The sequence below is a fragment of the Onychomys torridus genome, chromosome 4 (assembly GCF_903995425.1).
Source record: "Onychomys torridus chromosome 4, mOncTor1.1, whole genome shotgun sequence".
Taxonomy (NCBI): domain Eukaryota; kingdom Metazoa; phylum Chordata; class Mammalia; order Rodentia; family Cricetidae; genus Onychomys; species Onychomys torridus.
Genome location: NC_050446.1, coordinates 14,768,054 through 14,794,380, shown reverse-complemented (window position 1 = coordinate 14,794,380; position 26,327 = coordinate 14,768,054). Strand labels below are relative to the sequence as shown.

The 26,327-nt window shown below is 47.5% G+C and overlaps 3 protein-coding genes across 6 annotated transcripts in view; 2 read left to right on the top strand and 1 right to left on the bottom strand.

Moving 5' to 3' along the window:
* The first annotated feature begins 77 nt into the window (after positions 1-77).
* On the top strand, positions 78-14,406 carry Dph7 (diphthamide biosynthesis 7). 4 transcript variants are annotated; one of them, XM_036184540.1, is made up of 9 exons: positions 78-2,936; positions 3,328-3,461; positions 3,799-3,886; positions 5,585-5,679; positions 6,335-6,507; positions 10,843-10,912; positions 11,001-11,066; positions 11,459-11,631; positions 13,774-14,406. In XM_036184540.1, exons 1-9 carry the CDS (start codon positions 2,790-2,792, stop codon positions 14,208-14,210), a joined length of 1,383 nt encoding a protein of 460 aa, XP_036040433.1. In that variant the 5' UTR covers positions 78-2,789; the 3' UTR covers positions 14,211-14,406. The 4 variants fall into 4 exon arrangements, with proteins under 4 accessions (XP_036040433.1, XP_036040436.1, XP_036040435.1 ...); XM_036184541.1 differs by having other exon boundaries at positions 2,885-2,936; positions 3,365-3,461; XM_036184543.1 differs by lacking the exon at positions 6,335-6,507 and having other exon boundaries at positions 2,879-2,936; positions 3,365-3,886.
* Positions 14,407-16,124: 1,718 nt separating this feature from the next.
* Positions 16,125-17,152, bottom strand: Mrpl41 (mitochondrial ribosomal protein L41). The gene is made up of 2 exons (XM_036186675.1): positions 16,901-17,152; positions 16,125-16,678 (listed from the first exon to the last, which is right to left on the bottom strand). Exon 2 carries the CDS (start codon positions 16,653-16,655, stop codon positions 16,248-16,250), a length of 408 nt encoding a protein of 135 aa, XP_036042568.1. The 5' UTR covers positions 16,656-16,678; positions 16,901-17,152; the 3' UTR covers positions 16,125-16,247.
* Positions 17,153-17,238: 86 nt separating this feature from the next.
* Positions 17,239-26,327, top strand: part of Pnpla7 (patatin like phospholipase domain containing 7) — a 64,416-nt gene continuing 55,327 nt past the window's right edge. Inside the window, exons 1-7 of the mRNA XM_036184201.1 lie at positions 17,239-18,300; positions 20,529-20,603; positions 20,700-20,787; positions 21,194-21,273; positions 22,407-22,498; positions 22,643-22,783; positions 24,196-24,355. Coding sequence (XP_036040094.1) covers positions 18,271-18,300; positions 20,529-20,603; positions 20,700-20,787; positions 21,194-21,273; positions 22,407-22,498; positions 22,643-22,783; positions 24,196-24,355 — 666 coding nt within the window. The 5' untranslated portion in view covers positions 17,239-18,270. The remainder of the gene's footprint in view (positions 18,301-20,528; positions 20,604-20,699; positions 20,788-21,193; positions 21,274-22,406; positions 22,499-22,642; positions 22,784-24,195; positions 24,356-26,327) is intronic.

Sequence of the window (26,327 nt, the reverse complement as noted above, 5' to 3'; positions counted from 1 at the left end):
TCTTGGAACTCGATGTGTAGATTGGACTAGGCTGGCTTTGACCTCAAAGAGGTCCAGCTGCCTCTGCATCCCAAGTGCTGTGATTAAAGGCGTGTGCTAACACGCCTGGCTCAGCTTTATTTTTTAGAAGAACTGAGTATAATGGAACTGAGTAGAATACTAGACCAGGAAGACCTGCCATCACTCCAGGTTGGCCTCTGAGCTGCAGAGTGTGTTAGCTAGGAGCACAAGCAAGACTTTTCTGTCTGGTGACAGGTGCTATGCAGTGTCCCGGTAGGCTGCTGCTGTGTAGTTCCTGAAGGGTACTTGTTTTAGTTAGGGTTTCTATTGCTGTGATACAGACACTATGACCTAGACTTTCTGTGTGGTGGCAGTTGCTGTGGAGTGCTCCAGTAGGCTGCTGCTGTTTAGTTCCTGAAGGGTACTTGTTATAGTTAGGGTTTCTATTGCGGGATACAGACACCATGACCTGGAGAGAAGAGGGATTGTTTCATCTTGAGTTCCATATCACTGTCCATCACTGAAGGAAGTCGTGACAGGAAGTGAAGCAGAGGCCATGAAGGACTGCTGCTTATTCGTTTCCTCCTCATGACTTGCCTAGCCTGCTTTCTTACAGCACCCAAGTTCACCAGCCCAGTGTTTGCACTGTCCACAGTGACCCTCCCAAGTCAATCATCAAGAAAATTCAGGACAGGCTTGTCCACAGTCCAATTTAGTGGGGACAATTCATAACTGCTTTCTTCCAAAATGACTACTCTGTGTCAGATTGACAAAACTAGCCAGCACAGTGCTATGTATCCCTACGTTTGTAAATTATCACCTGTAGGCACAGAGACCCTTGGAACCAGTAGTATAGTGCTGCCCCAGTTCCAATTGTGGGTTGGAGTAGATGGGTTGGGGTCTAGGCAGCCAAAGGAGAGCCAGTGCCTCATTCACTGCACAGGTGTGGTCTCCAGGATAGCACTCTGTTCTTTGGGAGAACCACAGGTGTCTGAAGGCTGTTTGGTACCTTGCTCACTTTGCAGAAATGAAGCCATCTGTATGACTGGAACCTTTTCTCAGGGTATGGTCCTTTGTGCTTCAAGCTTCCTACCTGGCTGCTGGCCCTCTGGTTGGTGTGCAGGTCCCTGCTCTACTCTTCCCTGTTGCATTTCTGTCACATTCCTTGATTCTCTGTGCTCAGTGCTGTTTCTGGCAGAGCACAACCCTTTGATGGCCTTATGTTTATAAGTAGCATCTCTGGCTGTTTCCTGCTTTTATGGTACACAGTGGCCTGGAGGAGAAGATAACCGAAACTCACAGTGGCACCATCCTTTGAGTGTTTAAGCTTGGAGAGGTGCCTGTGTCAGACCTGTACCAAGAAACATCCTCTTCTATTCTGAAGGCCATGGTGATTTTTAGCTAGCATAGATGGGATTCCGGCTCAGATCCTAGGTTGAACATAAATCTTAGTGATGTCATTAGGGTGGGGAGATGTGTGTATATATTGTAAAATATTGCTACAGACAGCTGACTTGAGCCCTCCATGTCTCCATTTGGATAAACTAAGTGGTTAGGACTTGTAAAGGGTTCCTATGTGGGTCAAATTTCTTGGGTTACAAGCTGTGATATTTGTATCTTTAAGAAGAATGTCCAGGTTGGGGATTTGTCTTGTCCTTGTCCCCTGACCATCAGGGGCTTCTTTACTCTGCCAGCTTTGCATCAGAAAATTCCACCTAGAAAGCACTCAAGGTTGGACAACTGACCTAGAGTCATTGCTGGTAAAGGTGATGGAATACATTGGGCTTGCCTGTGGGTTCTTTCCATCAACTCTTCTACACCTGCTAGCATAGATGCAGCTGTGCAGGGAAGGGGTCTATCAGGTCATTTTGTTTTCTCCCCGTATCTGTTACCACCCCTGACCTTCCCTTCTGATTATTCCTCTCTCTTGTTCTTTGTAGCTGCTTGTCTAGGCTGTTCTATGAATGTTCTGGTAGTTCAATTGTGGCAGCTTTTCTCCCTCTGTACTGTGTTGAGCTATTTGACCTTGGGATAATCTAGTGCTGGAAGGATTGAGGTCTAGGTGCCTCTGCTTCAGCTGCTAACCGGCCTGCAAGCTGGGTATATAGCCATATCCCTGCTTCAGTTCCCAGGCTGGAATCCCACGTGTCCTGTGAATTTTCTTCCTGAAGCTGCTGTAACTAAGTGCCAAAAACTGGTTGGACTGAAACTAGAGATTATTGTCTTCTGGGTCTGTTTTATGGTTTAATCAAGGTGCTTGCTGCTACAGCCACTGTAAGTGCTGGGGAAAGATGCTGCAAATCTCTGCATCTGACAGCATTCTGGGCTCATTTATGCATTGTTTCAGACTTCAAAGGGCACCCTCTAAGTCCTCCTCATGTTTCCAAGTTTTCATTTACACGAAGACTGATACTGGATCAGAGCTTACCCAGAGCATCATTTTGCCGCTATAAAGATCACATTTCCAATGGTCAAGAATAACTGGGGTTAATTTCAACATACATACATTTTTGGGACATAGTTGGATCCACAAGGTGTAAAAACCTCGTTTCCCAAACCTGTTACAATACGGGAATTTTCTTGAGGGCTTCTGCATCTTCTGGAGATGAGGTTTTTCTTCCTCTTTCCTCCCGCCCCTAGTAAGACTATCGGTTTCCTGCGGTCCTCCGGTTGGTAGGGGGCGCAGTAGCTCTGTTGTCTCTCTGGACCGGAAGTCTCTTCCCCGGGTCTGATGTGACTGAGGAAAGTGGAGAGGCTGTGTCAGGCACGCACCTTCTGGTTCTGACGCGATGGCGGGCAGCGGCTCGGGGACGCTGCAGGGTCTGCAGGCAGTGGACACCGAGTTTACTGCGGACTCGGTAGAGTGGTGTCCAGTAGAGGGTTGCCAGCACCTAATGGCCTGTGGAACCTACCAGCTGCGAACGCCGGAGAACCAGGTGCACGGCTGGGAGGGTGGGGCCGGGCCAGGAAGAGGGGCTGCTGGCCTCCCAAAAGCCTAGAACTGAGAACTAATGGGAAAGTCAAGTGGGACCTTTCAGGACCGTGCTTATCTCCGGAGGGAAGGTTTCTCCGAGCACCCAAAACCAACCACGTAAGAGTGGAACTGGCCATGTCACTGCAGGCAGGTCGGGGCAGTCCTGGCTTTACTGGTCCAGCAGAAATCCCCTGTTCATTGAACACTTGCTGGAAAAGAGATTCTTTTCTCGGAAGTTGAGAGTTTTTTACCTCAGGCAGAAGCTGTTCTCTCCTATCCTGGCCCTTCATTTTGTTCCCATCCTTTGTAATCTCAGTGTCTGTTAAGGTAACCAGAGAATGTGTATTCTGTAGCCTGCACTGGATGTCAGTGAACCTCAACTTCGTTTAGGTCGTCTCTACCTGTATAGTTTCAGTGAGGACAACACGGCTAAACCTCTGTTTGAAATCCAAAGAAGGGATTCTTCTGCCATCCTGGACATGAAATGGTAGGATTTGGGTAACCTCATCTGGTCTGACAGCCTGATGATGCCCTAGGGGCCCTCAATGAGACAAGGGAACTGAACTCTGGGTTCCAGCATTTGCTGCCCTTGGGAGGTAGAAAGCCATGCTTGACATATCCCTGGTCAGTTCCCCAGCCCCAGTGTCAGAATTAGTCTGGGAAGCAACTCAAGTTCCAGTTTTATAACCTGGAAAGCCTTTGTTTGGAGACAGAGCAGTTAGTTGGCTCTAACCTTTTTTGGGAATGAAATATAACAAGTCATTGGAATCCATGATGTTCCTCCAATCTGTGAATGCATACTTTTTTCTGTGATCTCCCGTCAGGTGCCACATCCCAGTGTCTGGCCACATACTTTTAGGCGTGGCAAATGCCAGTGGATCTGTAGAGCTGCTCCACCTGACGGACTATGAGGTCAGTGATGGGCCATGCTTTAATGGGAAAGGGGCCTTAGTGGAGGGGTCTATACTGATGCAGGTCTTTTCCCAGAATGGTCTCTTCCATGATAGACTTTGTCATAAATGTTTTAAGAAATCATGGAGCTGGGCAGTGGTGGCGCATGCCTTTAATTCCAGCACTCAGGAGGCAGAGCCAGGCAGATCACTGTGAGTTCGAGGCCAGCTTGATCTACAGAGCGAGATCCAGCACAGGCACCAAAACAACACAGAGAAACCCTGTCTCAAAAAGCCAAAAAGAAAAAGAAAAGAAAAGAAAAGAAATGGAATCTATTTTAAGTTATATTGGGTTCTGATGACGTGAGGTCACCTGGAGTATCCCAATAGAAGATGGTTCATAGGTCTGGGTTTCTGTAGGGAATGCATTTCAAGCATGTATGGAGTTTATACCAAGGCTGAGAGTACCAGTAAATTTCTCATGTGGAAAAGATTTTGTTTTTATTTTTAATTGTGTGGGGATTTGTGCATGCCCACAGAGGCCAAAAGAAGGTGTCAGGTCCCCTGGAGCTGGAGTTCTTAAGAGTATTGGAAGAGCTGACTTCCTAAGTGTTTCACAGTGATCCTGTGCCATGCTTTTGCAAAATGACTTTATCTGATTATTATGGAAGGGCCCGGACCAGATCTTGGGGGGGTAGTGAAGTACATCAACAAACTACAGACTGCCCTAACTGGGAGGCAGGGACAAACACTAATGCTGTTGCTATCATGGGGTCAGGGGAAAGATCTAGAAGGTGCTGACTGGTGGCACCTGAGCACCTGGGTAGAAAGTCTTGCTTCAGGCCTGTACAATGCAGCCTTGTCCTAGAAATGAGGGAAAGAAGACTGGTCCTAAGTATCAGATTTCAAGGCAGGAACACAAAATCCAAGACTCTGACACAGTGGCCTGCTTATGGAGTCAGACAAACACTCTTCAGGTGGTTTAGATAATAAAACTCACATAGATCCTAGATAGGAGAAATAACTTTTTTTTTTTTTTTTTTTTTTTGAGCTGAGGATCAAACCCAGGGCCTTGCTAAATCCACTAAGCTAAATCCCCAACCCGAGAAATAACATTTTAAAGACTGTTTTGGCCTCTGAAAAGGAAACAGTAGTGCATTTCTATTCTCCTTGTCTCTGGGAATAGAATGTGCCAGGATTCTGAAGGCAATGGTGGTGCAGAGCATGTCCCAGCAGTGGTCTGTGTAGCCCACAAAGGTGACTGATGTGTCTAGCAGCACATAAAGGCAACACTGAGAAACATTTTTGCCCAAAGGTTATGTATATGGCAAAGTCCTTAAGGTATGAGTTCCCATGTCCTCAGGTCCTGCTCTATGCTTGGTAAGTGGCAAGAGCTCACTCTTGGATGAAATGTTAATTAGGGACTGAGAGTAGAGCCTGGTGGCAGACTGCTTGCCTAGCATGCAGGAGGCCTGGAGTGCCATCTCCAACACTATTAAAGCATAAATAACAGCAACAAAAACAGGCAAGGCAGAGCCTGCCTCTACTCCCAGTTCTTGGGGAGTTGAAGGGAAAGGATTGCTTGCACTTGAAAGTTCAAGATGAACCTGAGCAACATAGGAGAGCCTATCTCAGAAGTAACTGATGCACGTTGCTCATAGGGAGCACCTTAAGGGAATGGAGGCTTGCCTACACCAAGTGTCCCTTTTTTCTCCAGTAGAAGAACAGTTACACCCTACAATCAATTTCCAGCCTTACCCTGGAGGAGAGATGTCTGTCCTTGTCCCTGGATTGGTCAACTGGGAAACCTGGAAGGTAAGGGACAGATTTGGTGGGGGTCTGAGTCTCCTGAGGAACAATTCCTCTTTCTATTCCAAAAATTAAAGCTACCTTCTACTAGCTTGGTTCTCCAAACCTGGATGTTACTGTCAGTCCTAACCTTAAAACAGAAAATTGCCGGGCGGTGGTGGCGCACACCTTTAATCCCAGCACTTGGGAGGCAGAGCCAGGCAGATCTCTGTGAGTTCGAGACCAGCCTGGTCTACAGAGTGAGTTCCAGGAAAGACGCAAAGCTACACAGAGAAACCCTGTTTCAAAAAACCATAAAACAAAAACAGAAAACCATAGCATTTTAGATAAGTAGTGATGATGCAATCATCAAGAGAAACCAGCCAGAGTTTCAGTGACAAGCTACGTGATAGTTTCATCCTTTGCCCAATACCCAAGAGGTCATCTTGGAGGCATGGTTACATGCTGCCTGAGAAATATCTCCTGTGGCATATATGAGGATTAGAAGAAGATGGTTGTAATGGTTCTTTCTTGTAATGCCAGCATTCAGAAGGCTGAGGCAGGTGGATTTCAAGTGTAAGGCCAACCTGGGCTATGTAGAACCTGTCTCAAAAACAAACAAAAACCAGAAAAGGATGGTAAGTAGAGTTTAATAGGCTCTCCATTGGCTCCTTGTTTCTAGGGTCAGAGAGCAGCCCTTGAAGATCATTAGCAGTGATTCTAAGGGGCAGCTGCATCTCCTGATGGTGAATGAGGGAGGGGCTGAACTACAGCTAGTGGCTTCATGGCCAGCCCATCACTTTGAGGCCTGGATTGCTGCTTTCAATTACTGGCAGACAGAACTCGTGTATTCAGGTGAGTTCAACATCAATGTAGTCATGTCTGATGAAGACTTGTGAAGGACAGGGAGAGGAGAGAATGGAGCTAGGCCGAAGCTGTGATTCAGAGTATGTGAGACCTTAGACTGTCTATGGGAGGTGTGAAATCTGTCTCATCTACTTTTTGTCTGCTCTCTGTAGATTTGTCACATTGATTTCAGGTTTGTCCTTTTCCAGATATAGCTTACCTTCCAAAAATAAAGGAAACATGAGGGAAATAGGTAGATTTCCTAGTTTTTGAGTGGTTTTTTTCACTTTGGGCTGGTTGTATGAGAATGAGAAATTAACAAAATTAGCCATTTTGAGAGCCTTCTCTTCCAGGTGAGCTAAGTCATGTGAGCTGGGAAGGGATGGTCTTAGAGAAGATAGGATAAAATTTAAAGCACTTGAGATTCCTAGGGCCTTGTGTGGTCTAGCCGCAGCTTCCCTTTTTGGTCTTGTTTGTTTTGTTTTGTTTTGTTTTTTTGACACAGGGTGTGTCTATGTAGCTTTGACAGTCCTGAAACTCACTAAGTAGCATGACCTGGAATTCACTGCTTCCAGAGTGCTGGGATTAAAGGCGCATGTCATGCTTTTGGTTCTGTTTCTAGTGAGAAGCCTGCCCCAACACTACCTTCACTAGCCCAGTCCATGTCAAATCTGTCATGGACCCCAGCATTTACCATGATTATTGTTATATGTGAATGTTTATTTTTATTTTCCAGGGGCAGGGTCCATATCTGTGTTATTTGCTATCATACTCTTGAACGAGTTTTGTAAGAACCATGAAGAGTTCATTTTTTAAGTTTTTTTTTTTTAGTTCCCACCCCCTATATTTTAAGTCCTTTAATTCTAGGATTAGTTCTACCTCTTTAACCTCTCAACAGGTACTCACTGAGTTTGTCATGGAGGCTCAATCTGTAATCCCAGTACTCGGGAGGCCGAGAGAGTATTGCTGTGGTCTAATGTTAGTCTGGGCTGCCTGCTCAGCCAGACTGTCTCAAAACCAAACCAAACATACTAACTTTCATTCCCTCCAACCAAAACAATTGAAACAGAACCCCCCAAAACAAAAACAACCCCCCTCCAAACTAAACAACTAAAACCAAACAGATCCACAAACAGAAATACAAGCAGTTTATGTAACAAGGAGACTTTAGCAAACAGACCGTTTTCTCCAAGCTAACATTGAAGGGAAAAGGGGAACCTACTGTATAGTGACAGGGAATTTCATGGAGTGTCAGAGGTGTGATAATGTTGTGGACAAAAGAAGAGTGTTCTGGAGAGCTATGTATGCAGTGATCGGTGGCCCCACAGCAGGTGAGGCCTAGTGTGAGAGAAGAGCATCCGCACAGCCAATGTGGAAATAGAAGGGTTTGCCATCAGAGGCAACACGGCAGGCCCCAGGGCTTGGCAGGCCCCAGAGGGGACTGAAATGAAGTGGAGTAACTTCAGAGAAGTGACATTTTCTGACTTATAGTTTAAAGTTTAAGAGGAGCTCTGGTTAATTATAGATTACATAAGAGGAGGGCCAAGCCTGAGTCCATTAACCAGAGAAGGATAAGAGTGGCTTTACTGGGGTCTGTAGAGATGGCTCAGCAGTTAGGTGCACTGGCTGCTCTTGCAGAGGACCCAGGATCAGGTCTCAGCAGCTACATGGCAATTCACAACTGTCTGTAACTCCAGCTCTAGAGGATCTGATGCCCTTTTCTGGTCTCCATGGGCGATAGGAACTCACATTGTGTATATACATACATGTAAGCAAAACACAAACATAAAACTTTTGAGACAGGGTCTCACTATGTAGCTCTGACTGTCTTGTCTTGGAACTCACTATGTAGATCAGGCAGGCCTCAGATTCAGAGATCGGTTGCCTCTGCCTCCTGTCCTCTGGTGGGATTAAAGGTGTACACCACCAAAAACAAAAGAACAAGAATGGTTCATACTAAGTTGGGAGAAGTAGAAGTGAGAAGTATATTTGTACTTCCATGTAAAGGCAGATCCAGGTGGATTTCCTGATAAAGATGTATGAGTGTGTGTGTGTGTGTGTGTGTGTGTGTGTGTGTGTGTGTGTGTGTGTGTAAATGTAATAGAACAAGGGAAGAACATAGTCCTCTATACAAATTTGCCTGGGAACCATGTTTTTCTACTCTGGGTTCACCTGGTTTCATGCCTAGCTCAGCTTACCTTATCTGCTGTTCCACTTAATTGTGGACCATATCCTTTGTGTCTATCGCAGGGATCTATAGTGTATATTCATAGTGTATATTCGGTAAATCCTAATAGATGGGTATAGTTGGTGGGTGGTAGGTGCTGGATATGTGGGGAATGGATGAATGTGAGATGGCAGATGAATGATGGAAAGTAAGTAAATTGATGTGTGATGGGTGTGATACTGGGTGGATAGTGGATGGATGGGTGGATTGGATAATGGGTGAATAGTTAGTAAAGTAGACACTGCTCAGTATTTTCCCTCTCCCTTTTTTTTTTTTTTTTTTTTTTTTTTCTGAGACAGGGTTTCTCTGTGTAGCTTTGTGCCTTTCCTGGAACTCGCTTTGGAGACCAGGCTGGCCTCGAACTCACAAAGATCCTCCTGGCTCTGCCTCCCGAGTGCTGGGATTAAAGGTGTGCACCACCACTGCCTGGCTCCCTCTCCCTTCTTCACCCTCCTTTTGGGCCCTGCTCTTGAGTCTTTTCCTTCTGTCAGGATGCTGTTTTTTACCTCCTGCCTTGGCATTGCCTTTCTTTAAAAACCAGTTGTTGACCAAGAGGCTAGTTGTCCTACTGTTTCTTTTAGTTTTCATAAAACGAGCACAGGGCTTGTTTTTTGGTTGTTGTTAAGAGTGTGTGTGTGTGTGTGTGTGTGTGTGTGTGTGTGTGTGTGTGTGTACACACACACACACACACACACACACACACACACACACATATGTAAGCCCCTGTGGAGGCCAGAAGAGGACATGGATCTTCTGGAGCTGGTGTTACAGGTGGTTTTAAGCTACTTGATGTGAGTGCTAGGAACTGAACTTGGGTCCTCTGTAAGAGAAATACATGTTCCTAACCATTGAGGTGCCTCTCTGTTCCCAAGGGTCTTTCTTTTTCTTTTTTTAACTTGCATAGGGCATTTCCCTTTACAGCCCATAGTGTGCTGAAGGATCCAGAAGGACCTACTGTGGTCCATGCCCACTGCTTCTTTCATGTTGCACCTTGGCAGGAATCTTGGATATGGATACTATGGCCCTGGGCAGCTGGGGGACATGATACTAGAATCCTCCTGGAAGGTCTTATGGCCAGATAAGACTCAGCAGTCACTCTCATGATTAGGATACCCAATGTCATACCACTTTTTTTGGGGGGGGGGTTCGAGAAAGGGTTCCTCTGTGTAGCTTTGCACCTTTCCTGGAACTCACTCTGTAGCCCAGGCTGGCCTCGAACTTACAGAGATCCACCTGGCTCTGCCTCCCGAGTGCTGGGATTAAAGGTGTGCACCCCCACCATCCAGCTGTCACACCACTTTTAAATCTTCATTTTATTATTGTACTTACAGCTCTGTCAGCACAGTCTGAGAATGGAGTCACGTGAGAACTCTGAGTGCTTGTGAGAAAACTCCAAGAAAACAAGGGTCTTGTGACCTCAGTCTCTTCCAAAGCATGGAATTGTTCTTGGATTGTGCTTTTGTGCCCCTCAGGTGTAGGGTAGGAGTTAGTTTACTTTAGATTATACATTACAGCTGGCTATTGTTATTTGTTTACATGCCTCTATGGGAAACCATGTGTTTGTGTGTGTGGCTTGCCTGCCACATGCAGCTTGCCCTGGTGATTGTACACTTTAGTCATGTGACTTCTCGTAACCCTCAGAGTATAAATTGTCTGATGCTCTGAATAAAGTTGGCTATTGCATGAGACTTTAGTCCATCTCATTTATTGGTTCCATTCTCCCATGTCCAAATGTCTCTAGAGCAATAAACAGCGCCTTGATCTTCTACCCAGGTGCCCTCAATTGGAAGATAGAGTGCCTAGTGACTGTTTCTAATGTTCTCTCTGGGGCTTTCCTAACAAGTGTCACCATAAAATTACACATGAAAGGCACCTAAGAGACTTCTTACAGATTCCTTTTTTTTTCTTTTTTTTTTTTTTTTTTTTTGAGACAGGGTTTCTCTGTGTAGTCCTGGCTGTCCTGGAACTCACTCTGTATCACAGGATGGCCTCGAACTCACTGAGATCTACTTGCCTCTGCCTCTCAAGTGCTGAGATTAAAGGCGTGCGCCACCACTGCCTGGCTCTTCCAGATTCCTTATTAATGTCATTGTTGATGGACTTCTCTCTTCCCACAGGGGGAGATGATTGCCTTCTGAAAGGCTGGGACACTAGGATGCTTGGCACACCTGTCTTCACTAGCAAAAGGTACTGGTCAGAGCTTGGGCGTGGCCCCTCTATGCTCCTGTCTTAGGACATTACATTTTCTACCGTGTTTGTTCCACTTTGCCTACAGACACTCCATGGGTGTGTGCAGCATCCAGAGCAACCCCCATCAGGAACATATACTGGCTACTGGAAGGTGAGTCCCTGGAGAGGTGTCTGCTGGTTTGTCCATTTCTCACCTCTCCACAAGGACTTCAAAATTGAGTCCAAAGCTCTCAACCAACCCACACTTCAGGTATCTGGGTCCAGAAAGTGGGGCTCACCTATGTCCTTAAAGATAAGTGGAATACACAGTTTGTGCAGGACTTTAACCCCAGCACTAGGGAGGCAGAGGCAGGTGGATCTTTGTGAGTTTCAGGCCAGCCTGATCTGTATAGTGAGTTCCAGGTTAGCCAAGGCTTCATAGTGAGAAACCCTGTCTCAAAAAAACTGGTGGGACAGGATTTGGGAGGTGTTTGCTGCTCTACAAGGTCTTGGGGAAGATGTGGGCATGAGCTTTCCTGTATGCCAATGATTGGATGGTTCCAGCTATGACGAGCATGTTCTGCTGTGGGACACTCGGAATATAAAGCAGCCGTTGGCAGATGTGCCGGTGCAAGGAGGCGTGTGGAGACTCAAGTGGCACCCAGTCCACCACCACCTACTCCTGGCAGCCTGCATGCACAATGGCTTCAAGATTCTCAACTGCCAGAAGGCCATTGGTAAGTGGGAACGTAGAGCTGGCCTCAGGGTAGGGAGTCAGTGGATTTTCTCCATAGGCCACACCCAGAACTTGTCACAGCCCCACCCGATACCTGTATTGGACCTCAGTTTCAAGAACCCACTTTCATCCTGGCTTCCTCATGCCCAGTTCAGTTGTATAAGTCTTCCTGCATTTTGCAGTTCTCTGGCTCCACTGAGATCCTGTCCACTTGTCACATGGCCATCCTTGCCCTGCCTTCTCTGACTTTCCTACCTGTGAACAGCTTGGACTTGGTCTAGCCATGCCTCACATGTGTTGTCTTCCCCTTGTTCCCTTCCTCACAGGTATTAGTTAAGCCTGACTCAGTGGCTGTAGGGAATGAGCCTCACTTCTAGGGGGCACTGTAGGAGTTCTGCATTTGCTTGGTGAACCACAGCATGAAGTCACATGATCAGAACCGTTTCTCATCCCCCTTCTCTTTCCAAGCCTTAACTCCTTCCTCTCCTCATTCTCGGGTCACAGTTTCTCTTCTTTATCCCCTCTCCCTCTATTCTCCCTCTGAAAAGAAGCAATCTGAAGACTACCTCAGGATCCCATCATTAAATTGCTAGTCTTTAAGTCACTACTTTCTTGTACCTTTTTAGTTTTGTCTGTCTGTCTGTCTCTCTCGCTCTCTCTCTTTTGTTTTTGTTTTTTTTTTGTTTTTGTTTTTGTTTTTGAGACAGGCTTTCTCTGTGTAGCTTTGTGCCTGTCCTGGATCTCGCTCTGTAGCCCAGGCTGGCCTCGAACTCACAAAGATCCACCTGCCTCTGCCTCCCGAGTGCTGGGATTAAAGGCATATGCCACCAGTGCCCGGTCTCTCTCTCTCTTTTTAAAAAAGATTTCTTTAAATCTGTGTGTGTGTTGCAGACAGGGTCTCATGTAACACAAGTTAGCTTGAAATTTGATATGTATTTGAAGCTGGCCTTGAACTCAATGGCAATCCTCCCATCTCAGTGTCATGGGTACTGGGACTACAGGAACAACCATATCTGGTGTCCCTGCTGGTCTTGAGGATCGCTTTTACCAGCTGTCACCTTGCTCCTGGACTGTGGGCCTGCTCTGTCCTTCATGTCCTTAAAGAAACTTCCTTTCTCCGTCCATAATGTCTCTTCCATGCTGTGTGACGCTATACCATTGCAATGTGTACTGGCTTATTTCTGACACATTCCTCATCTGCAGGGCTGTCTAGGGAAGTTACTAGAAATTTCTTCTGGAGACCTACTCAGGACTACACATTCCTAGCCATTGTGTTACAGCTAGAGACAGTTGCTATCAGTTCTCATACTTGCTGTAGTCTTCTTAGCCTCTCTACTCCGTATGTGCTCTCCATTTCTTTCGCTTTTAAAAATGTTTATTTTTTGCTGAGTGGTGGTGCACACCTTTAATTCCAGCACTCGGGAGGCAGAGCCAGGCGGATCTCTGTGAGTTCAAGGCTAGCCTGGTCTACAGAATGAGACCCAGGACAAGCCCCAAAACTACACAGAGAAACCCTGTCTCAAAAAAAACAACCAACCAACCAACAAACAAATAAATAAATAAATAAATAAATAAATAAATAAATAAATAAATTTTATGTGTATGTGTGAGTGCCTGCATGTATGTAGGGGCACTGTGTGTATGCCTGGTATCTGTGAAGACCAGAAGGGTTTAGGAATTTTGGAGCTGGAGTTACTGGCAGCTATTACCTGCCATGTGAGTGCTGCAAACCCAACCCAGGTCTTCTGCAAGAGCAGCAAGTGCTCTTAACTGTTGAGCCATCTTTCTTGGCCTGTGCTCCCCGTTTCTTTTCTGTTCTCTTACTCCTGTGCCCTTTGTGAATGAGTCATACCTCCTTCTACAAAGTTTCTGCCAAACCCTCTAGTTTGGAAGCATGCCCCTTGTTTGTGGGTCTTGTATAGCCTAGGTTGATATCAGAGGCATGGTATACATTGCAAAATGCATATCTGGTTTCTTCTCTGCCCACCTGTGCATATCTTCATTCTTCTTATGCAGACTTGCCAGCTACTCAGTAAATGTGTGCTGATGGAATGGCCGCCCTTGAAGGGAGTTGATGGGAGACATAAATGGAGGCTGATTAGCTTTGAGTAATGCTGGTTTTCCTCTCTGTCTCTTGATACAGAGGAGAAGCAGGACGTGACTGTGTTAATATCCCATGAAATGCCTAATTCATTAGTGTATGGGGCTGACTGGTCCTGGCTTCCTTTCTGTTCCATGAAGCCTACACCCACCTGGTCCTTCGACCCAAATGACATGGGAATGAGAGCAGTAGACCGCCACAGCCTGAAGGTTGCAGAGGAACCACCAGCACCTTTCCAGGAGCAAGTATCGGACCACCATGTGGAAGGCTCTGCTAAAGCTCACAGCAGAGGTGAATTGAAGGCCTCTCTCCTTCCGTTAACAGAGAACATGAAAAGCAGCAGCCAACTAAGCTCCTCTTCCAAGATCTGTGATCTCAGCCTCTTTAGTGGAGGGAATTTTGACAATAGCCTCCTGGCCACCTGCTCCTTTTACGACCATGTTCTCCACCTCTGGAAGTGGGAGATAATGCAAGCTTGAGGCTGCATTCTTTGCATCTTTATTGGATGTGACTTGGAGAGTACTGGCCTTTCAGAATGGACTTTCTAATTCTGTTTTGGCAGTGAATGGGTTTTCCAGCTCTACAACTAAGTGTCTTGGGTATATTTTGACTTTCAGTCCTTCATTTGCATTTAAGTCCTTATTTGTATTAATTAAATAACTCCAAATTTTTAAATTTTTTTTTTAAAAAAATTACAATTATATATATGCATATGTCTGTGTGTGGATGCTGGAAGAAGCCAGAAGAGGGCAGTGGATCCCCCTGGAGATACGGTTACAGGGTATTGTGAGCCACCATATGGATTCTAGGAACCAAACTTGGGTCCTCTGCAAGAATATATGCTCTTACCCAATAAGCTCCTAAACCTTTGAGTTTAAAAAAAAAATGTGCCAGCCAGGCAGTGGTGGTGTACACCTTTAATTCCAGGCTAGGGAGGCAGAGGCAGGTGGATCTCTGTGAGTTCGAGGCCAGCCTGGTCTACAGAGCGAGATCCAGGACAGGCACCAAAACTACACAGAGAAACCCTGTCTCAAAAAACAAACAAAAAAATATGCCATGTGGTGATGCACACCTTTAGTCCTGGCCCTTAGGAGACAGAGGCAGGCAGATTTGAGGGGCCTTTGCATGCTAGCCAAACACTTCCCACCTCAGAACTAATTTTAGAAATGGGTAATAGAATAAAAGGAGGCATGTAAACATTGTAAACTGCTTCAGGGAACACAAACTTGAAGTATTTGGCATGGTCAGTATGGGATGGATACTCATCACTTCTTCATAGTATTAATAACTTCATCAGTTTTCATGTCTAGATAGATGGGCTTTATAGGAACACATCAGAGGTGTGTAGCTAGCAAAATTCCCAATGTCTTATCTGGGAGGAAAGAGGGCATTGGAATGTGTCTAACCCGCAGTAGGATACACAAATGTTCTGAAGAGAAAAATTGTGTTTTATTCTTTTAAATTTTGGCCATCTAATACAGAACTTACACATGTTAGACAACTTATGGGTATTTAGCACTGAACTGTACTCCCAGCCTTGCTTTTCCTCCCTCATACCTATATATTCCAGGCTGATCATAAGCTCATGAAATAGTCCAGGCTGGTTGGCTTTGAATTCTTAGACGCCTACCTACCTAAGCTTCACAAATACTGAGCTCATAGGTATTAGATATTATGCCTTTCTGGCCTTTTAATGCTTAGCTGGGTGTGGTAGTGCATGCCTTTAATCCCAGCACTCAGGAAGCACATTGAAGGTAGATCTCTGTGAGGTTGAGGCCAGCCTGGTAGTATACATAGTGAATTCCAGGACAGCCAGAGACATGCAGAAAGACTCATCTTAAAAAGAAAAGGTCAGGTTGGGGATTTAGCTCAGTGGTAGAATGCTTGCCTAGCAAGCACAAGGCCCTGGGTTTGGTCCTCAGCTCCAGGAAAAAAAAAAAAAAAGTCTTGTTACATAGCCCTGGCTTATCTGAAACTTGAAACCTCTTTCTAGTATCTTAAGTGCTAGGACTACAAGTGTGCAACACTATGACTATGCCTTGTTTTGTGGCTTGTGTATGTACATATGCATGAGTGTGGCAGACAGAGGTCAATCTCAGGTGCCATTCAAGATGGCCTTGCCTTTTTTTGAGCCAAGGTCTCTTCCTAGGATCTGAAGTTAGCTGATTAATCTAGACATGACTGGGCAGTGAGCCCAAGAGATCCTGTTGTCTCTTTCCTAGCTGAGATTACAAGCATGGGCTTAACTTGGGTCTTCTTGACCGCATGGCAAGCACTGTATGGGCTGAACCCCCTTGCCAGTCCTTGTCTGATTTTTCTGATGAAATAACTTAGCTAATGCATGGATTCTGCCCTGCAGCACACTTGAATGACTTGATTCAAAACACACATTGTATGAGCTACTAAAGGTCTTTAATAGAAATGCACAAGGAAACTGCCCCTACTCTTCAGGATCCTAGGCCTGGTTAGTATTGTCTCCGCTTTGTAAGCAAACTCTTGGTCACTGTCACTGTTTTCTAGCGTGGGAAATTCTTAGGATACAACTGGAACAGTTTGCCTTCCTGTGTGGGCTCAAAGCCATATTTCTCCAAGTTGTTAGGATCAAAAGTTCCTTCTTTAAAGTCTTTTTCAATAGCTGGTGCAGCTGTTTCCAGGAAGAGCGCTTTGGCGGTCAGGGGTGTGTCTGTGCCTTCCGGAACTCGGTAATTAACATAGGGCTTGAGCTTGAAGCCAGTCAAGTCCGGAACCACAAATTCTGGGACCATTTCCTTTACCAGCACAAACTTCCCATTAGAGGCATAAATGCCAGTTCTCTTGGCACCCCGGCTCTTGATGAAGGTGCGTGGTCCCCGCTTGCTTGTCCACTTGCTCATCCTGTCCGCTCCTCGCACCAGGCCTTGAGTCACGGCGGTCAGGAAACCCATGCTAGGCTCTGCAGAAGACAACTCTGAAAGAACAGGGCAGTTGGGGGGACAATCAGAGCCAGAGGGACTAGGCACCCTAGAAGTCACGAGCGGAGAGTGCTGTGGGCCCTATGGGTGTAGATGATCGGAGGAGCCACGGGTGCTGACCCAAGACCTCACACGTGAAAACTACCCCTAATCCTGAAAGATCCCAGACCCCGAAGAACCCCGCGCGGGCGGCGCCAACTGGAAACGCTCAAACCGACCTGGACCGATGGCTCTCGAGTTGGGCCCGCAGGCCTCTTGTCCCTTTTGACTTGAGACAGCCGAGATTACGGATCCCCCGACCTGAGCTATGTAAAACAACCTCGGCAAAGTCCTCCCTTGCGTTTCCGGCCGTCGGCGGGGGTCACCCACTCCGCAGCAAGAGCCTCGCTGATTGGTCGCCAACGCACCCAATGCCCAGGATCGGGGGGCGTGGCCGGAGACTCAGCCAATCCGTGCAGCCGCGCACGGATGTGGAGCGCGCGCAGCCGTGCACGTTCACTCTGCCGCGAGGTGGCAGTCTAGGTCTGGCCTGTGGAGAGGTCGCTCTTGGCGTTCGTCAGCTCCGCGACCCGACGTTCACAACCGCTGCGCCGAAGGCCGGCTGCCGGACTGGCGCGCGCGTCATCGGTGCTGCCCGAGGTGTTGGGGGTCGGGGCTTGTGGACCCTCCCAGTCACCACCGAGCCGTGGCTTCCGGAACTGACGCGCTTTTGAGGACTGGACCAGTGACCGGAGGTCTAGCCCACCGTCTGGCGCCTGGCCGAGTCTACTTGGGTCCTAGTGGTCCTCTAGTTAACCATCTTTGGTCCCAACACACCCACCGTGCTTGCGCTGTCTGTCCACACAATGCGCGCTGTGGCTGGGCCCCTCCAAACCCTGCGCCGCTCTCCTTGATAACCCTTGGCTGTCACGACTCTCCTCCGGTGATCACTCCACGGCTATAACCACCCTCCCGTCCCTCACCGCTCCTAATCGAGACCCCTTCTGGCTGTGATCCCTCTTGGCCCAGCTTTCTTGAGCTTTAAGCCCTCCTACGCTGCATCTCTTGTCTCTCCCTTTGGCGACATCACGCCTCCCGGGTGAGGCTCGCCCTCCAGCTGGTCACCCCTCCACTTAGGTCACTTCTCTCCTCGCCTCCCTCTTCTTTGCCTGTTGCTCCGTCTCGCTCTTGAGCTACTTTCTTAGCTGTACCACCAACCTCGTTGAACTGTTAGCCAACTTAACACTCTGGTCTCCTCCCCCACCCCCAGCCGCGCTGTCCCCGCGTGGCTGCTCGATCCCTAACTGTGCCACTCAATTCCCCCCCCCCCCCCCCACCCCTCTCACCCCCACCCCGGGCCACAGTTGTGGGTTCCTCTTAGACCACGTGAGGGCTGTTTACAGGAGACGGAAGCACACAGAGAGAGCAGGCGCTTCTGGAAAACAACTTGTTTGGGAGCACAGAGTTCTGGAGTCCCTTCCAATAAGAGCGTTTGACTTGGAAAGGAGCTGGCAAGGCTGGAACTACAGCTGCCCTGCTGTAAAGGTTCCGGTAGAGCAGTTTGTCTCAGCCTGTCTCCTGTTCGCCCTCCACATTGCTTTGCTCAGTCATGCAGAAAGAGGAAGATGTCTGCCTTGAGGTAGGTAGACCAGGCATGGGTGAGAACCAGAACCCTTAGAACTCCCAGGTGAGCATTTCCAGAGGACAGAAGGCTCCTTTGCCTCGGGTTTCTACAGAGGCTTCTTGAAGACCCAGAAAATGTGGGAGCGGTGACTCGATCTATTTCCCTGTCAGAGCTCTGACCCTTCTCTCTAGACAGTGGTTCTTCACAGTGTGGACAATGGAACCTGCCTGTTAAGTCAAGTATTGAAGCCCTCTTTTTTCCTCAAGGTCGCAGTTGGTACTTCCTGTTTTCTCGTAGAACGTTGGTATTTGAAGAGTCTTTTTCTCAGTTCAACACTAGCTACATCCCAAAGGCCTTTACTACTAGTAGTATTTTGGTGGTGGTTTGTTTTGTTTTTGAGACAGGGTCACTCTACATATCTCTAGAACTCAGTATGTAATCAGGATGGCCTTGAACTCACAGAGATCCACCTGTCTCTGCCTTCCAAGTGCTGGGACTAAAGGGGTCTGCCAATATACCCTGTGCCTTTATTTTTAAAACAGAAGAATAAACCCATTAGAATAATCGTAAGAAGCTAGACCGGCTGAGGTGGTGCACTGTGGTAGACTGTGTATGTATGTAGGTAGTTTTCCTTGGATAAGGTAAACTCAGAGGAAAGTAGAAGGTGTGGTTGGGGTGCTCTTGTGCACCTCAGTCTTGACAGCTGAGCAGGGACAGAGGAGAAGGGAGGTTGAGCGCCTCCGTTTTGAAAAAAAAGCATACTGGCTATATACTGCACAACAGACCACATGCAATAGTGACTCCACAGATTGTATTGCTTGGTGGGGTAATGTGCTTGTATAAATGCACCCCGTGACATTCACAGTGATGAAATCATCTAAGAACATACTGGAACATGTTATTCCTCACCCTTAAACAAACAATTCTCAGCTGTTTGCCTCCTGAACTAAGACTGCAAGGCTGTTTTCTAGGCAACCCACTTACTCTGTTATGATGCAGAACTGTGCCTTTGGGCTTCTTTCTTGAGTGACTTCAGTCTCCTTGGGTTTTCTGGCAGGGACTGCTGAGTCTGAGGCTTGTTGTTGTTTGTTTTAAGGCTAGGCTTTGGTCCTCGGCAGTTAGGTAGAAACTGCAAAGGATGAGTAAGTAGGCTCTTGCCCCGTTTGGTTCCTAACTGCTTGGGAGGAAGGGGCGGATGAGCACTGAAAGACTCAGGTCAGGTTTCTTTTTGCTTCAGCTTTTGGGAGGATGAGCCAGCCTGCCCTGTTGGTCATCCATTCAGCCTTCTATCCTGAGCCCTTGCTCTTCTGCCTCCTTCCCTTCCTTGGACACCTGAAGTCCTGTCAGTGCTGTCCTGGAGACAGCAGGGGGCAGAGACAGACCCTCCCTGCCACTTCTTTGGCATGTGAACTGATTTGGGGTATCTCTAAATCCAGATGGCTCTTCCCTTGGGGTTTCTTTTTGTCCTTTATCCTTTTTTGTTTTTAAACCTGGGTCTCACTGGTTGTCTAGACAGGGCTTGAACTCCTGAGTGTACATGATCCTCTTGCCTCATCCTTTCAAATAGTTGGGAGAAAGATAATGTGGCTGTCAGTAACTTCACATACTCTTAGGAGTTCTGACCATTTACTCTGAGTGGGCTCTCCTGGACCTTGGGGTCTGTGGCTCGAGTCCAGAGGGTACCAAGAGATGGCCCTGACCTCCACTACACTAGGCTTGCTTCTTGACTGGAGAGCCAGAAGTTGGGTTTATGAACACAACATTGGTAAATGTTTATTGGCATTTACCAATAGCACAGCTAGTGTGCCGACTCATCCCAGTGCCAAAGGAGATAGATTGCTGCTTTTCTGTTCTTGCAGTTGAGCTCAGAGGGTCCCAGCACCCCTGGCAAGATCATTTCTCTAAAATTAATTTTGTGTGTGTGTGTGTGTGTGTGTGTGTGTGTGTATTATGTATCACATTTCTGTGTGCATGTGTGTAGCTGTGCAAATGTAATGACACAAATGTGGAGGTCAGAGAACAATTCATGGGAATCTGTTCTATCCTGACACTTTATGGGTCTCCAGGATTAAACTCAGGTCATCAGACTTGGCAGCAAATGCCTTATCTGCTAAGTTATCCGGTAGACCCCATTTCTCAAAATCTTTAGGGCTATTGACTTCCTCCCCAGCTCCTGACTTTACTCCTGTTCTCTGACCGAGCCCAGGCTGAAAAACTGGGCACCCTGTCTGTTCTCTCCTCAGGCTGACTATTGTTTGGGTAGCACCCTGACCTCCTGGGGCCTGCATTTCATGGAGGAGCAGTCACAGTCCACCATGGTAATCACTATGGGCTTCCCAGGGACTGGGCCCTGATTGGCTTGTGGCTGTTTGGCCCTGCTGACACCCCTGTTGTCTATCTCCCATCCTGTGTAGCTGGTCGGGATTGGAATTGGAGCCCTCCTTACACTGGCCTTTGTTGGTGTTGCCATCTTTTTTGTGTACAGAAGGGTGAGCAGATTGCGTGAGTATCTTGGTTTGGACTCTGACTGAGCAGTGGGGGTTTTCTGCATTCATGTCCTATGAGGGAGGTATTTGGAGCTCCTGGGAGCTTCCCTCAAAGCCTTGTTGGAATGTCACCTACTAGGGCTCAGGTTGAGGTTCCCAGTCTGTCCATAGCCTTTTCTGCTCTTTCCAAAGCTAGGATCCAGTAAGAACAGGAGAAATTCCTGACTCCTCTAAGATGTGTCTCCTATGTTACCGCTGTCTGAGAGGTAGCCAGGGATTGGGCAGCCAAGAAATTGTCAGCTTCTTCATCTTCAGGGCTTGTGCTTTACTTTATTTTCGTTCCAGCCATGTTCACTACCTACCCGTTCAAGGCTGCATACCCAGATCCCGCCGTCTCACAAAGCCCTTCCCTCCTCTCACAGGACAAGCAGAGCCCACTCCTCAGTACAGGTTCCGGAAGAGAGATAAAGTAATGTTTTATGGCCGGAAGATCATGAGGAAGGTAACTTGTATGGAAGCCCTGGGTTGCACAAGGCGGTGGTGAAAGTCTCTTCTTTCTTTCTTTTTTTCTTTCTCGAGACAGGGTTTCTCTGTGTAGCCCTGCCTGTCTTGGAACTCACTCTATAGACCAAGCTGGCCTCAAACTCAGAGATCCTCCTGCCTCTGCCTCCCGAGTGCTGGGATTAAAGATGTAGGTGCCACCACCAGGCAAGAGTCCCTTCTAAACAGGCCTTTGTGGAATGGGGACCCTCAAGCTCCTGATCTGTACCACCCCTCTCCTCTGATCCCATAGCTCCTGCCACTGGGCACAAGTTTAGGACACGTTTTAAGTCATAGTTATCTACTCCCCCAGTGGAACCAACACTTTTTCCCTGGAAATCCCTCACTGACCCTGGAGGCAGCCTGGGAGGCGTGGCACTGGTGGGTTTATATCTGGCTTGAACAGGAGCACTTGGGCTTTCTGAAGTGCAGCTTGTGTTAACAAGAAATAGGATAGGAAAATGCTTTCCAGAAGTGGACAGGTACAGTGGACAGGCTTGCATTTGCCCCAAAGTGGGTGGTCACTGCCAGTTTTGGAAGGCTGAGTCAAGGAAGAACCCCAGCTCCTGGGGACCTGGGTGGAACAGTGCACTCCCTAATGACTACATTTGTCCTAAGGTAAAAAGCCCTCTTTCCCATGTTTGTGGGGGTCCCAGATCATCAGTCTATGGTCCTCCTGCACTGAGGGTCAGGAAGAGGTATTGAGGGATAAGCATGCTGGTCTGAATCTTGGTTTGCCTTTGGTTAACTGCCACAGCTGGTCCCTTCTGCTTTCTCCCTCTCACCTCAGGAGTTTGACCAGAGGCATGGAGCCACAGAGCTCTGAGGATTTGGCCACTTGAGGGCAGTGAGGACCATACTGTGGGGTGAATGAGACTGTGTGCTGTGCCCTTGTCCAAATGGTATCCCTTTGTCCTTGACTGCTGTATCCCCCTCAAGAAGCCAGGTGGGTGGGGGTTGGTGAGAGCAGCCCCTAGTAGCTGGGGTTAGGAAGGCAGCAACTCATAGGCAGGTCCTGGGGACAGACCCTGAGGCTGAGAGCTTAGACCTTGCCAGTCACCAGGTCAGCACTCAGTCTCTCTCTTGGTTCTGCAGGTGACCACGCTCCCTAATACCTTGGTTGGGAATACTGCTGCACCCCGGCAGCGAGTCAGGAAGAGAACCAAAGTGCTTTCTTTGGCCAAGAGGTACTGGGAATTCCCTTAAGGTCCTAACCACTCCTGTGGCTCCTCCCACTTCAGGACATGCCACAGAGCTTCTTGGGGCTTTGGAGTGCTCACAGTCTTGGGTTTGGGCTCCTCGATTCTTTCTCAAGTGTCTCTGCTTTGTAGGATTCTGCACTTTAAGAAAGAATACCCTACTTTGCAGCCCAAAGAGCCCCCACCCTCCCTGCTAGAGGCTGATCTTACAGAGTTTGATGTGAAGAACTCTCATCTGCCATCAGAAGTTTTGTACATGCTGAAAAATGTCCGGTAAGATAGTGTCTGGAGCACAGCAGGCTCTGTCGAGACGCCATTGCTGGAGGTGTCGCCTGCCGCCCCTGGACCATCTGACTTAGCTTGCCTGTGTCAGGGATGGTTGGCAAAGCCGGTTTTCTTCCCACCGCAGCACTGCTGGCTTCCATGCTTCAGGGTGGGAGAAATGTCCAGCGGGGTCAGGGCGCTTCAGATGCATGGAGGCTTGCGGCCAGCTCACCTTTTCAGCTGTTTCTTCCCGTTCTCTTTAACAGCTTTCATCGTTTTTATCTCAGTGGCAAACTCAGAGCAAGTGTGAGAAGTGTGTGTATGGATCAGACACTGCAAGCTGGCTTTCTGTCTCCTCTCTGCTGCGCTCGCTCTCTCTTTCTTCCCTTTCTCGACAGAATCTTGCCATGTAGCCGAAACTGGCCTTCAGCCTGCAGTCCTATGCCTTGGCCTCCCGACGCTGAGACCACAGCTGTGTGCTCTTATGTCAGCTTTCTTTTCTTGAAGGACATTATCTCCAATTTTTGAAATTTATCATTATTATTAGTGTGTGTGTGTGTGTGTGTGTGTGTGTGTGTGTGTGTGTATGATGTATAAGTGAGGCTGGCACATGTGTGCCACAGCACCTGTGTAGAAATCAGAGGACAGTTTTTGTCCCCTTCCACTTTTATGTCCTGTGGTGGTTTGACTAAGAATGCCCCCCCCCCCCCCCCCGTGGGCTTATGTATTTGAATTCTTAGTCATCAGGAAGTGGCACTATTTGAGAAGGGTCAGGAGGTGTGGCCTTGTTGGAGGGATGTGTCCCTGGGGATGGGCTTTGAGGTTTCAAAAGCCCACGCCAGGCCCAGGTGTGCTTGCACTCATTCACGCTCTTGCCCCTCCCCTGCCTGTGGATCAGGACATAGCTCTCAGCTCCCGCTCCCATGCCGTGTGTGCTGCCATGCTTCCTGCCATGATGCCAGTGGACTAACCTCTGAAACTAAGCAAGCCCACAATTACATTATTTCATGAGCGATGCCTTGGTCACGGCGTCTCTTCACAGCAGGAGAACAGTGACTGAAACGTGTGGGCTCTGACAGCTTCAGGTTGTCAGGCTTGTGTGTTGCTAGTCTTTAGATGCTGAGCCATCTCCCTGGCCCACTTTCCTCTCTCTAATGCTAGGACATCATTCCAGGGGAGCTACTGGATGGCCTTCTGTTTCGTGTCTGACTTGCATTGATAGTCACGACTTGAGAAGTTTTTTGAGCTGCTAGTTATCTCTGAAGTTTAAAATTCTTGTTGACTCTGACGCCAGATGAGCTGAATCAGCCTTATAGAGGTCTAGGCCAGCCCTGGCCCTGCTGCTGGTGGGGACGGTGGCCTATGTTCCTTACTCTGCCTTCTTGGAGAGCATGTCCTGTAGTATATTCTGTTTGCTGCAGGGTCCTGGGCCACTTTGAGAAGCCGCTGTTTCTGGAGCTTTGCAAACACATGGTCTTTGTGCAGCTGCAAGAAGGGGAGCATGTATTCCAGCCTGGGGAGCCCGACACCAGCATCTATGTGGTTCAGGATGGACGGCTGGAGGTCTGCATCCAAGATGCTGTGAGTCTGGCCAGGGGCCAGGGTGGGGAAGGGGATGCTCTGAAAGCTCTTTGTCAAAAAGTAGTGTAGAACTTAAACACAGCTGCTATTTTTATTTTGGCAACACAACACACACACATCCATACATTGAGACAGTTTTACTCAGTAGTTCAGGACAGCCTGGAGTTCACTATGTGGCCCAGGCTGTCCCTGAACTCATGGCAATCCTCCTACCCCAGCCTCTTGACGGCTGGGTTATAGGCCTGAACCAACACACCTGACACAGCCTTTTACTGTTAGGCACATGGGAGTCTCTAATTAAAAAATATTGTTGGGGTTGGGGATTTAGCTCAGTGGTAGAGCACTTGCCTAGCAAGCACAAGGCCCGGGGTTCGATCCTCAGCTCAAAAAAACCAAATATTGTCATTTTTATTGGCAGTAACTAAACTTGGTCCTTCAGGGGCCATTGTACTCAGTCTAACTCATTTAGTTTGGAGGAATTTGCTGGGTTTGGATGAGTCCTACGATTGGAAGGCAATGGCTGGGTTAGCCAGGATTTCTTCATTAATCCTGTACTGTGTGTGTGTGTGTGTGTGTGTGTGTGTGTGTGTGTCGGTCTGTCGGTCTGTCGGTCTGTCTGTCTTATAGTTCCATATTATAGTCCATCATTGAAGAAAGTCAGGGCAGGAACCTAGAGGCAGGAATGGAAGCAGAAGCCATGGAGGAATACAGCTTACTGCCTTTTGCCTCATGGTTTGCTCAGCCTATTTTTTGTTTTTGTTTTTTTGAGGGAAGGTTTCTCTGTGTATCCCTGGCTATTCTGAAACTCACCCTGTAGACCAGGCTGGCCTCAAACTCAGAGATCCGCCTGCCTCTGCCTCCCAGAGTGCTGGGATTAAAGGAGTGTGCCACCATGCCTGGCTGGCTACCTTGTTTTTTGAGACCTGGTTTCTTACTAGTTTGAACTCGCCACATAGGCTAGGCTGACTTGCCAGTGAGCCCCAGAGATCAGCCTGTCTTCACTTCCGCAGCATTGGGATTACAAATGCACACCACCAGACCTGACATTTAACATTTTTAATTGTTATTATATGTGTGTGTGCATGTGTAATCTTAAATTATGTACTCTTCCATACCCCTGATCCACAAATAATGCTTATATGTATATATGTTATGGTAGTTAATGCTGGAAATAAAGGTTGAAAGCAACTTTATGAAATGAATATCTGCCATGATGTTGAAGACAGTATATGAATATTGCTTGATAGCGTTTATTCACTTGTCTGGGTCAGTTGGAGTCAGTGACTTAAACCCTTGTAAAATTCTGCTAAAGATTTCTGTGAAGTATTCCTCCTTCTCCATGTGATGCTTTCTGTACTGTTCAGTAAAAGAAAGAGAAAAACCCTTTGTTAGGGATTCACAGACACATACAGAGACAGGAACAGACAAATTCAGAAGACAATGTTCATGTAGACACAGATTCAGATGCGTACAACTGTAGGTGGATTTTTCTTTGGGCCACCAGGTCACAAAGAAAATGACACTGAGACTTTTATTAATTCTGAAACTTGGCCTGTTGCTTAGGCTTGTCCCACTTGCTCTTATAACTTCAATTAACCCCTTTCTATTCATCTATAGGTTGCCATGTGGCTCGTGACTTTTACCTCTCCTCTAGCATGTCTTGCATCCTCTCTGCATCGGGCTGGTGACTCCTCCTTTCTTCTTCCCAGAGCTCTCTCTGTCCAGAAGTCCCTGCTGTACCTCCTGCCTAGCTATTGGCTGTTTCACTTTTTATTAAACCAGTCACAGTGACATATCTTCCCACAGTGTAAGGAATATTCCACAACATACAACAGACAGGAATGATGGAAGACACAGGGAGAGAGAAGTAGAAAATTTAAATCTCACTCTTTGTTAAATTACAGTAAGGGGAGGTGCTTTTTAATTTCTCCTTAATGATGCACTGCAACATTTTGGATACTCTGAGGCTATC

What these genes read in the sequence shown, in the direction of transcription:
- Dph7 (XM_036184540.1), top strand. Translation starts at nt 2,790, where the DNA reads ATGGCGGGCAGCGGCTCGGGGACGCTGCAGGGTCTGCAGGCAGTGGAC. An exon ending in TGCGAACGCCGGAGAACCAG is followed by an intron (nt 2,937 to 3,327) that starts GTGCACGGCTGG and finishes TGTATTCTGTAG; the next exon opens with CCTGCACTGGATGTCAGTGA. An exon ending in TCCACCTGACGGACTATGAG is followed by an intron (nt 3,887 to 5,584) that starts GTCAGTGATGGG and finishes TTTCTCCAGTAG; the next exon opens with AAGAACAGTTACACCCTACA.
- Mrpl41 (XM_036186675.1), bottom strand. Translation starts at nt 16,655, where the DNA reads ATGGGTTTCCTGACCGCCGTGACTCAAGGCCTGGTGCGAGGAGCGGAC.